Below are 12412 nucleotides of genomic sequence, written 5' to 3' on the forward strand. Positions count from 1 at the left end.
GGCTAAGTACTGGCTTGGGCTTAACCATTGCGAAGACTGTGTTACTCGGAAGGTGAATACAGCCAGCATCGTGTCTAAATCGACAACTCTGATGTTCTGCAATAAGTTCTCAACTTACTGTCGTTGGAACATCTCAGGGGGCGCAAACGCACGACGATTTTCGGTTGTCACACCAAAGCCCATAAAGGCAACTGTCTTTATATTCTTCAGTCAACGTCCAAGGTCTAGTAGTGTCGACGCCTGTGAATGTGGGCAAACATATGCGCAAAGTCTTCGTCATAACCGTAAAAATTTCATACTCCCAAAAAGTCACGAATTTGTTTTGACGTCTATCGTTAACCAAGGTAAGATGCCACTATAATCTAATTTCACCTCTACATAAAATGTTAATTTCTTTATCCAAACTTATAAAATTCAAATACAATTTGTCGCGCGATAGGTTAGAAATTATTTCCAATATAATGCAATAGTAATTTTTGTCACAGCACGTGTTACGTTGACCGAAAGTTGCTCAACAATCTTCAGTCAATTTATTTGTCGCTTTTGTGACATACTTGTGTCTATTTTCGAAGCCAATTATCTCTTGTTTATCATTTTCAAACCAGTTAGCTCTTACAACAATTTTTGATATTTCTATATCGTTTTCATAGACGAGCACTATTTGTATCCAAGTCTGACCATTGATAAAGTGACGATGGAGCAGCAGGTATACAATAGCTTACAGTAGAGTAAGCAGGGTGTCTAGCGGTCAGGGAAAATTTGCAAACAGAAGTTTGTATCATTTATAGAATTTCACAGTTTTGTATTTACATCATGTAATTATCAATTCTCGGTTTCTCAATACGATATGATTGAGCTGTTTCATTTGCTGCATGTTATTTCATTGATTGTGATCAAATACCCCTTCAAACTGAATTACCTTTTAAAATCCAGCAGCTTTTCTGATTCAAATTACATGCGAACTCAAATAACAAAAACAAAATACACATCAGCGCGTATAGTAAAATACATTAATTATATGGTGAGCCTCCTCAGTCACGCGACTACAAATCTTCTGCACAAATCATTCATACCAAAATGCACGTTTCCAAATGCATACAAGTTACACATCCATTCCACATTGTATGATCCACATACTTGAGCAGTATAAAAGACGGCATTTTTATTCAGTCTAATTGGGTTCTGTAAGATCTGAAAATTTCAGAGAATTTGGCATTACTCAACTGCTAGACATGCTGTGAATTTTCTCATTAATCTAAAGTTTGGCTTGCAGCTCCGATTTATAACCTAACTGCATTATTTTAATCTTGTAGAGTTGCAAGCCCAAGTCTTCGACGTAATACTATTTTCTTTGAATGCTGTAATTAATCGCAATTACATATTCAGATTCATGCTGTGCATAATAACATAGAGCGAAACATTCCATTTCTTTTATCTATTGCAACATGTTACAAAAGTTTTTTGCATTGTGCAGACATATTGCAAATTTGTGCTTGGCGTATGAAATTACCTACTTTGCTTCCTTGGTAAACAATCTACTATTATAGTGTCTTTGGCAATTTTTCCCCTCAAATCATTGTAATAATTCTACAGATTTGTTTCAAAAAATTATTGATGACTTTGTTTTAGTCTCCATTTTTAAATATTTTTCTTTCACCAACAATAAGCATTGGAACATCATATTCCACGTATCTGGTTTAGACAACAAAGATTAGGTGATGAGTTATTGTATTTACAATTGATGGCAAATTACCTGTAATAACACAATTTGTAGTAGTACAATACAATTAATAATAAAAAATTTTGCTTCGCTCCACTCTAATATGCAGAGTATGATGTAACAGGGTTTTCATGGTTCATCTGCAGCTCATGTATATCTCATAACCACTTTTTTATTAATATTATGGACATTTTTGTCATCAGACCAATTCTGAAGAAAACAATTTATATTGAACCCGATTTAAAAATCCGTAAAATTACACGTGTAAGGGTGAAAGTATTAAGAATGTTATTTTTATATAATATGAATATTACTCAGACATTTTTATATTTCTAAATTACGTGGCTTAAATTTAATGCTTCGTTGCGGAAATCTATTGAAGAATGTGGATTGATGGAGACACTGGGTCAGTTCCATTATAATTAATAAAATTCGTTATGTTTAGTTTAATACCTATAATTTAACCTAACTATTTATCTTATGAAATAAAATCATCACAGTAGCTTTGAAGCCGTATTTGTTGAAAAACAATGTCACCCACAATTTTCATCACATTTCTCATTATAGCTTATGTATGAAGCCTGACTTACTTTCTGAACTTATATAGCCACGACCTTTTGAAAACCCAACTGTATTGGTAGAACAGATGTCATGCTCAGAATCCCTGATTGTGTTTTGGTCAACCAAATATGTTACAAAATTTTCCTTCAACTTGTTTAGTATGGCCCCTGTTGATGAAATTTTTTAATTTGATGGATTTGAGCTCGAATGTAAGATGTATATGAGTGTTTAACAAGCATCATTTTAAATACATCATCTTTCATATTTTTACATCAATTTTACTAAAATGTTACTATTTTGATCATTGGTTACTTTGTAGAATAGCACTAATCTTAAATATGTATTTTGCTTTCTCACAAAATTTCTGTGTCAGAAGGTGTGCTGTTATTTTATATGTTATCTATAAGTAAGTAAAGGTTCAATATCCTCAGGCTACTTATTTGTTTACTCTAATGCAATTTTTAGTCAACTGAAGAAGCAAAACAACGGGTCAGTCGCTCCAAAGCAAGACATTTACGCCGTAAGCGTCTTATTGCTGCACGTAAATCAGCAAATGATAGCTCATCGCTAAGTCACTTAGATACAGAACAAAATATCATCATAGAAGGAGCTGATGTACTTACCAAATCAAAAGCCAAAAGGTTACGAAAAAAAAAGAAAGCCAAGTTAGCCAAGGATCCAAGTCAGGCACTGCAAACTGACAAGGATACGCTTGAATCTGAAATAGAATCCGAATTATCAATCAATAATATATCCTTGAGTGATGTCTCAGGGTACGAGAAGTTTAATCAAAGTGCGGTGACAAATTATAACAAACCTAATTTCTTGCTTTCTGAATTAAAAAAACAAGCGTCAAAAGCCGTCCTTGATGATGCATGTAAGAGCACTTCTAGAGGGAGCAGTACACCATCAATCTACGAAAAAACTTGTACTTCAAACACTGTCTCAAATGATCAGAGCTTGAACAAAAAACAAAATATAAATAAGTCTGAGAGTCCTGGCGATTGGCATATTCGTGGCCATTGTCAAAATCTGCCACATTCGGACTTTGAAATTACACCTGAAGGTGAGTTGGTTGATGATAATCCAGGAAGCAGTATAACGTTGAACCTTAACGAAAACAATAAAAATTCTGAGCTTAATAACGAATTATTTCAATCTTGTTTGAAAAATGATATCTATTCCAGATCTCGTGATAATAATCAGATTTTGCGGAAAAGTGAATCATTATCCTTTAACAAAAATTTGGGTTTTGTTTGATTAATAAATATTGTCAAGCTTGCAAACTGCTATACAACCGCATCAAGTAGAAGTCATGACAATGTTAAAAGAGGTGAACAAAATCCAGAATCTCAGCTCAGTGAGACAAACGATAGCAAAGTAGAGGGTGATTTATGTAATTGTGACCTAAAGCAAGTAACTCAAGTAATAATAATTTATTGAACAATGATTTATATTTGAATAAACTGCTAAATTGATTGGAAATGAAAGAAATTTTATAGCAAAAGTACCAAACTTAGCGGCTTCTTCCAGTACTCATCCGAAAAGTGTAATGATTCGCTTACCTGTAAAACTGAAAAGCAAATATTAGTCCAGATTTAATGTCCTGTATGAGTTCAAATTGCGGTTGAGATCACAAAGTTTTTTCTGTTCAAGAACAAGTAATTACGAACAAAGAAATTCAAAACAATAATAAAAGTCAGAGGGCAACAATTCCATAACATTTAACGTATTTGGATTATTTAACCTTAACTAACACTAAGAAATCTGACGATCACTTTTCAATTAACTTAATCCAAGACTGTGATATACCATGTTTAAGTACTGATAAAAGTATTTTACGCGTAAATAAAAAATAAAAATAAAAAAAAAACCTTATAGGGCACAGTGACATCAGTACTGATCTAGCCAATGGTCAAATTTCTGTAAAGTCGGAAGGAAAAATAAATCTGATGATGGAAAAATCTAGAGAACAAGTCAAGGCAGAACGCGAAGCCAAGAAAGCAGCAAAGGCTTTGGCTAAGAGTAAAGCAAAAACGCCGAAAACTAAGCAAACAATTGATGTTAAAAACAGCCAGGATACACAAACTAAGATTGTTCCTGCTGATGCTATTGAAAAAGGTGTGAAAGAATTTGTTGTTGATAAAGATGCTGTACCACCTAAAGAAATACTCAAAAGAACAGAGAGTGAAATAGTCTCCAGTGCAAGTGATAAAAAAAATGAATTAGTAACTAAAGCGACTGGTGAAAAATGTAAACGAGAGGCCCGAGCTGAGCGTAGAGCTAAACAAGAGGCTCAAAGAGCTGCCAAAGAAATGCAGATGGCACCAAAAAATAAGCAAAAGACAGTTGAACCTCCCAAATTAAAAGCCTCACGTGATTTATTGGAGCCTGTTAAGAATATTGTGAAAAAAAACCAGTCAGATAGTCACCTACATGAAGTGAAACTTTTTAAACATTTGTATCGTGAAAGGCAATCGCCGTTGGTGAATGTTCCTACACTGAACTCTAGTATACACCCTGCACTAATTAGACTAGGAGTCCAGTATGCGAACAAAATAATCGTTGGGAGTAACGCAAGATGTGTCGCGTTGTTGTCTGCGATTAAACAGCTCATCAATGATTTTGAACGACCTCCACAAGTCGATTTTACGAGAGGCTTAGAAGCTAGCTTACAAGAAAGTGCAGCTTACTTACACCGTTGTAGACCAATAGCAGTTTCTATGCAAAATGCTTTGAAACATCTCAAGTGGCAAATGAGTCAATTATCAACAACCATCTCAGATGAGGACGTAAGAGTTTGTTCTAAATATTTCAGTTCATCTGTTCACGTATCGATTATGTTTTTCATGTAGAAAAATTTCAGGCTAAAACAAAATTGCAAGATGCTATTGATACGTATATTAGAGAACAAATTGAACTTGCTGGAAAAGCAATTTCAGACACCATAAAATCGAAGATATCAAATGGTGATGTTATCTTGACTTATGCATTGTAAGTTTTTATAAATTACTTTCTTGCATAAAGCTTTTTCTTTTCGTTTATGTCATACTTCAAAGAATCCTTGGTTGAGCCTAATTTTTTGGACTATAAATCTTTAAACGCAAAAAGAACTTAAATTCAAGTTTTTTTGCAGCTTTACGGATACCGATTGACAAAAGAATAAATACTTGTAATTGCGTTTGTTGCAAAAGAGTTTTACTATATGAGTAATTCAATGATCTTGTATTAACACACAGCAAAATGTAATTAGATTTTATAAATATAAAACGCGATGAAAGAACATGGACTACTTATCCAGAACTTGGGAATAGTACTGACCAAACTAGTAAGTTAAATGAATAAAATCGATAAAATAATGCATTAATCGTACTGCTTTTTAGTTCATCTCTAATTCACAACATACTAGTTGAAGCACATAAGGATCGTAAACAGTTCAGAGTTATTATAGTCGACGGTAGGCCTTGGTTGGAGGGAAAAGAACAAATGAGGCGACTTGTGAGACATGGGATCGAATGTTCCTACGTATTAATCAACGCGCTTAGTTTCATTATGCCTGAGGTAAGTTACTGTCTCTACCATTGCATTTACGCTCGATATAATGAGACTCACTTGACTTTTGCATCTAATTTTTTTGGATCCAAAGTATCATTAATTAATTAGGCAACAAGTGTAAGGGAGAAATATATGAATTTTAATCGAAAAATAACTTACGACATATTTCTAAAAGCCTCAAATGTTATAAATTTCTGTAACATTATATAGCTTATGTAAGAAATAGCATGATTCACCTGGTATGTGTAACCATTATTATAGGTCAGTAAAGTATTTTTGGGAGCACATGCAATTCTGGCAAATGGTGCTGTGATGTCGAGAGCAGGCACAGCGCAAGTCGCTCTCATGGCAAAGGCATTCAACGTGCCCGTCTTAGTTGCCTGTGAAACGCACAAGTCGTGCGAGCGTGTTCAAACAGATTCTTTTGTCTACAATGAAATTGGTAAATATAATTCTTAAAGGCACTACAAACTTGTTATAACATATGTCACTCCCGAAAGATTGAAATATGTTCATCCTGTGTGGAATATTTTTTATTCAGCAACCTCTAGATCTAATTAAGAGCAATGATATTTCTACAGTAATTGAAATTTCTAATATTGCATGTTGTTTGTTATTTCAGGTGATGCAGATGAACTAGCTTACCATTGGTCAAACAATGCCAAGAAATCTGTGCTTACCAATTGGAAAACAAAGAAATCTTTGGATCTGCTGAATATAACATTTGATGTTACCCCCGCTGACTTGGTATCAGCAGTAGTTACTGAATTAGCGATCCTACCTTGTACTAGTATTCCAGTTATACTCCGAATCAAACCATCCGAAATTTAAGTTTATATTTATGCAGTACTGTTTTCACTTCAAACCAACATTACTGTTATCGTGAACCTTAATTATGATGTAAACTTAGTCTTGCAATCAGTTGAACTGTTCATATTTATGAAATTAAATGTATTAAAATGTACATTGTTTTGAATACTTTCGAATAAATGTTTGGAAAAATCAAATGTTCCTAGTACTGGTATTGCAGGGGCCGTTTTGCAGCCAACTTCTAGTTTAGCAGAATCTGCAAGAGCGGAACCAGAAAAACTTGTTAGTAATCCTGTAAGGCAACCTTTCCCAACCTGAGGTTCGCCGACTCATCTCAATGTCAAACTCTTAACCCAAATATATACTTATTATCTTACGTCATAGGGGTCCGCAGTTACGAGAAGTTGGAAAAGGCTGCTGTAAGGCAACAGCGGCTCAAGAATACCCCACAGACCGAAATATCTCAAACTATAAACCATAAAACATTCATAAATTCCAATTTCCGGAACTACAATATTAACTTAACTTTTATTATGACTACTACCTCTGTAAATTTTTGAGATATTTCTTACAAAAAATTTGTAAACACAAAAGCAAGAGTACACATAGTAGTAGGTGCAACGAGATGTGTCAAATGAAGAAAAATATACATCTCAGATAGATTTTTTTTTCAAGATTTAAGCATAGCAAATAAAAGCTTGCGGTTTCGTCAATTTCAACTAATCCCACTACCATCTGTTTCAAACACTGTCTGTATAATGTTATGTAGAACTAGTGTCCTTTATTTGTTGTTAACTATACCTAGGACGGTATTGACTTAGTTTTCGAGATGTCATTATCAATTACCCAATCGCAAGCCTTAATTGGTTTCATGAATTCCAGATCTGCTAATTGCAAGTCAATTTACATGGACAAATGGCTTTAAATAGAACCTTTAACACAAATTATCTTAGTGTACAAACACTACAGGCAGCGAATTAATATACTGAAAAGAAAAGATTCAGCATGATCTAAGATGAGATTAAGGAAGGGTGATGATATACAAATTTCACTCATGTATATTAGTTTTTTTTAAATTTATTTATACAATAAAATTGTCAGATGGTCTAAGTTATTTTTTCTGTGCTGCAGCTGCTTCGTCTTCACGCTGGTAGGACTGCAGGAGTTCTTGTTTCTTAGTGGCAATGCGCTCAGCCCTGCGTTTACGTGCTTCCCGAACCTTTGTACGGCGAGCCTCAGCTTGGTCGGACAACATTTTGGTCCTAGCCTTTTCAGCCTTTTTCTTGTGGATAAATTCCATAAGAACACGCTTGTTTTTGAAGACGTTACCTTTAGCCTTCATGTACAACGAATGGTACAAATGGCGATCAATTTTCTTCGCCTCACGGTACTTTTTCAGCAAGCGCCGAAGGACTCTCATACGTTGAATCCATAAATCCTATCCAACAAACAACATTAATTTAGTCTACTAAACAAGACCTTAATGCAATATTTGTGTTGTTTCTTTCAACTTTAGTAATAGTTAAGGCGCTGATACGTTTCGACGTAGGATATGAGAGAAATCATATGTATAGTTCATGTCCTCAACAATTATTACAAGAGGTCCGTAATAATGTTTGATCGTAATCTTTGATTGGATCTATAAAGTCTTATTGAAAATTGCAATATGCTTTGACAACATGTTGATCTGATGTGTAACTTCTCATGTGAAACCCGTTAGTTTCCAAAAAGGTAGTTCAGTATCGAAAATTTGATGAGGGTGTTCCGTTTCTTTACATTCATATTTTGTATAGGTTCATCTTTGTAAATAGGTAGAATAAAATACTGTGCAGTCTATAATGTGTAGGTACTTTGGTAGGTATAGAAAAAAAGTATGAAAATAACCTTTTTGCCGGGCGACTAAGTCTCAAAATCGATTTCTGCAAACTCTTCGCACTTCGTTCAGCAGTATTTCCACTTTTAATCGCGGGAAAGTTGAAAGTTTTGAGATCAACGTACTCGTTCCAAACAACAATCACCTTGTTTGAAAAGAAAAAATTTCCCCAAGCCAGATTTTTGGGTTTGGAAATATGAACAAGTCAGGAGAGGTCAATTCTGGAGGATAGGGTATAGGATGAGCGATAATACAAACCCACAATTCATGCAGTTTGACCATTGCAATAGTTGGCTTCCGTCAAATGAAGGGGTCAACAAGTATGTTGAAGGGCTCGACATTTACTTTTTTTGCCAAAAAATTCAAAAATTGGAACACTGCTAGACCAAGTGTGTGGAGCTCAAAGCAAACAATGTTGGGAAATACACGAGACTTTTTCTGAACACGAGTAATCAGGGTGGCCACTCAATTCCGCTCACGGAATTCCCTGACATTTCCCGGTTTTCCCTGACTAAAATCATTATTTTTCCCTAACATTTTGATGCACAATTTGTGCAGAAATCGCTAAAAACTATAGTAACCTAGGTAAATTATGGCCAAATATATTAAAGTTATAAAAGTTTTTAAAAGTTGTTCATTCCGTTCGTTATGATTTTTGAAAGTTGACAAAAAATGAAAATTTCCATTTGCTTGGCCTTGTTAAGTATATATTTAAGAAGGGGCTCCAAGAAGCGAAATATTTTTAGAGCTATTATTTGAACATTTATGCTGTTTGCAATGAAAATCGAGGTTCGAAGAATTATGACTAATTAACGAATGTGTAACTTTTTGAAAAATAAACTTAAAAATTTTTTTCCAACGGGACATTTTTCTTTTAAGCGTTAAGAATACGCCACAATTTATCCAAATTTTTAAATTGATATTTAATACAGCAAAACAATTATTTTATGCAGTGTACTGTCTAGACGCGGCGCGTCTATGCCGTAACAGTTGCGCAGAGCCCTATGTTCAGCGTTAAATTAAAATTACTAATACTGAAGTTAGAATTCCGGGTGTTTGTACTTTTTTATTGGAAATTTCCTCCTCTTTAAGAATCTTTTTAAAATTTTCGCTAGCGCTTTTACTTTTTGAGTTATTGCCAAAAACCCGAGGCTTCGTTTTTTCTAGACTATTAGGCGTCGGTGAACTTGCGTCTCCACACGCAGTGACGGCCATAGATAAATCAAACCGATGTCTGCTCGTACTACTGAATTCCTGTGACAATCAACAACTAAGCTTATAATCGTCAATAAGAAGAGAAGAAAAATTGTGACGATGCGTTGATAGCATCTCAATTTTATGGACAAAGCTTTTGAAATCCGTGAGTTCTATAAAGAGTCCCTGACCAACCAAAAAATTCCCTGATATTTCCCTGACTTTTCCCTGACATACAAAATTCCCTGACATTTCCCGGTTTTCCCGGTTTTCCAGACGGGTGGCCACCCTGGTAATTGTTTTGTACTTTCAATATACTTATTTATTTATTTGATGAACAGGGACACTTGTCAAAAATCATTTGAAATTATAAAGATAAAAGTGAGACACAAGTAGCGCAAAATATGAGACAAAAACTGCCATTTCCAGAGGTAGTAAGACCTGTTTGATTTTTAAGATTTACACACCTTGCTAGTGCGATGCTGATAGCTGCGAGGTAAGTGTCAATGTAGTAACAGTCTCTCCCATAATTTTGCAGTTTTTCACCAAACTTGACTAAGGTAATTCTGGAAGCTACCTCTAACTTATTTCAATAAATGGCTACTAACTCTGGATGCTACAGCTTAGGTTTTATCGTAAGTTACTTACTTTTTGTGGCATACGAGCGTTTGCAGTACCCTTCCTCTTACCAAAGCCGCAATGACGACCCTTGCGTCTGGCCTCGGTATTCTTGCGGACACGAGCTCTAGAGTGAACCGCTACAGGCTTCTTGATAATCAAACCATCCTTAATGAGTTTACGAATGTTCTGACCTAAGAAAAGACAAATCAGCCTCAGATCAGAATAAAAGTTATGCCAAAGAAGAATAAAGTTTTATAGACAGATCTAATCAGATGAATATAACATTTATATCAACTAGATTCATAAGAGGTGTCAGAAATCATAGTTTGTATCATCACAAATTTGAAACCAAAGCAAAATTAACACTGGATTATCAAGGTTTAATTTCATTTACGCGCAACATATACATTTACACTGGAATCGTATACTTGAGGTTTCGATCGACCAAGCTTAGAAAACAAAAAAAAAAATAAAAACTAATAATAAATGAACAGATCAATGTAATGTTTAGCCACAGCTTTGCCATTTTATACCCTCAAATATCGAACTAAGCTTCATTGACTAATAAAAACTTCATCATCGATACTCAATCGTAGTATAACGACTACAGTTTTCAAACAAACAAAATTGATCAAAACATTATATTATATACATCTTGAATCAATCCGTCAATGTAGTAAGAGGGATAAAAAAAAATACAGGGCTTCTCTAAAATGTAGCAAAATTCTATGGCTTGCAGTTAGTCATAATCATTTCAGAAACTCATATCAACTTCTGTTTCACATTATATACTACACGAGTGACTCGAAAAGAAATTCATCTATAAAGAACTAATTATACATTATTCAGAGTATTTTTTAATCTGAATTACGCAGTTTCAAATTTCACAGGTTTTTACTTGTTTTTCTATATAATTAAACTTTTGTACGTTATACCTGCATTTTGAAAGAAATATGCCGACTGAAACATAATGTTAATACCCTAATTTATAACTGTGTTAAAGGCATACTCCACAGCATATGATGCTAACTGCGCAAGCACCTTTCATATAAGTTTTATCATTATTTAAAAATTGACAAGACTTTCCAGAGTTTGGGTAGCTACATTCAGCCTATGCAAACTAGAATGGGCTGAACTCAAGAGTAATCCAAAAATTCACAAGACAGAACGATCAAAGCTGCAGGGAAAATATGCTAACAGCATTGTTGGCAGATCACTATCGTATTTAGCAACAAACAGTAATACGGAAACTAAACTTGTTTGACTTGTTTAATATGATTTGTAAACGTTGGCAACACCCTTGCTTTACTCAACAATATTACAAAAGCATACAAGCATGTTACTTTAGTTCAGCAATAAAATAACTCGGCAGATTGTTTAGGAATTACATGGCAGTATGCATCAAATGTAGTATATGGGATTCTGAAGGACCTAAAAGCTTACGAACAGCCCAAAGATCAAAAATATTCAGTATTTAAGCGTGCATGACAAATAATATGGAAGATGGAAACAAATTTGTGAAATGAAAAATATCACTTACGGGAATTCGTATTGGCGATTTCGTTGATTTCATTCGGGTCTAACCAAACCTTCTTTTTACCGCATCGCATAACCGAGGCGGCTAACCTCTTCTGTAACTTCAAAGAGCTGAAAAGTAAAGTAGGATTAATCGGGTTTTGGTAGTTGAGGAAAGACAGTAAATTTATTACAGAATAAAGAATTGCGTTTGAGATACATCGCGATTTATAACAACATGGGTTTTCCGATACCGCGCCATGTGGTTAGCCGTCACAACTTTGTGTCATTGATTATTTCGAAAATATTTGGATTTCGACACTTAAGGTAATTCGATATCAGAAAATAATTATGTTAATAACCCTAACCGCGCGACTAATACTCATTTTTCCCAATACCCGTGCTAAATAATAGATTTTTACTGTCGGGAAGATTTACCTCATGATGGAGTCTCTGAAACCTTCGTGGTAGAGAAAATCAAGATGGCTTCGGGCATGTTTCCTCCAATTTTCTTATTTTGTTTGCCAATTTGTTACTACCCTAACAAGTAAGCGACATATATT

General features: G+C 34.5%; 2 protein-coding genes across 2 annotated transcripts; one reads left to right on the forward strand and one right to left on the reverse strand.

Moving 5' to 3' along the window:
* The first annotated feature begins 72 nt into the window (after positions 1 to 72).
* Positions 73 to 6843, forward strand: LOC124181083 (translation initiation factor eIF-2B subunit delta). The gene is made up of 8 exons (XM_046567272.1): positions 73 to 344; positions 651 to 706; positions 2747 to 3347; positions 4163 to 5073; positions 5148 to 5275; positions 5665 to 5842; positions 6098 to 6278; positions 6459 to 6843. The coding sequence occupies exons 1-8, from the start codon at positions 92 to 94 to the stop codon at positions 6665 to 6667; spliced, it is 2517 nt and encodes an 838-aa protein (XP_046423228.1). The 5' UTR covers positions 73 to 91; the 3' UTR covers positions 6668 to 6843.
* Positions 6844 to 7707: 864 nt separating this feature from the next.
* On the reverse strand, positions 7708 to 12399 carry LOC124181087 (60S ribosomal protein L19). The gene is made up of 4 exons (XM_046567276.1): positions 12288 to 12399; positions 11875 to 11981; positions 10362 to 10525; positions 7708 to 8084 (listed from the first exon to the last, which is right to left on the reverse strand). The coding sequence occupies exons 1-4, from the start codon at positions 12290 to 12292 to the stop codon at positions 7758 to 7760; spliced, it is 603 nt and encodes a 200-aa protein (XP_046423232.1). The 5' UTR covers positions 12293 to 12399; the 3' UTR covers positions 7708 to 7757.
* Between the last annotated feature and the right edge of the window lie 13 nt (positions 12400 to 12412).

Source organism: Neodiprion fabricii, chromosome 4 (assembly GCF_021155785.1).
Source record: "Neodiprion fabricii isolate iyNeoFabr1 chromosome 4, iyNeoFabr1.1, whole genome shotgun sequence".
NCBI classification, from domain to species: Eukaryota; Metazoa; Arthropoda; class Insecta; order Hymenoptera; family Diprionidae; genus Neodiprion; species Neodiprion fabricii.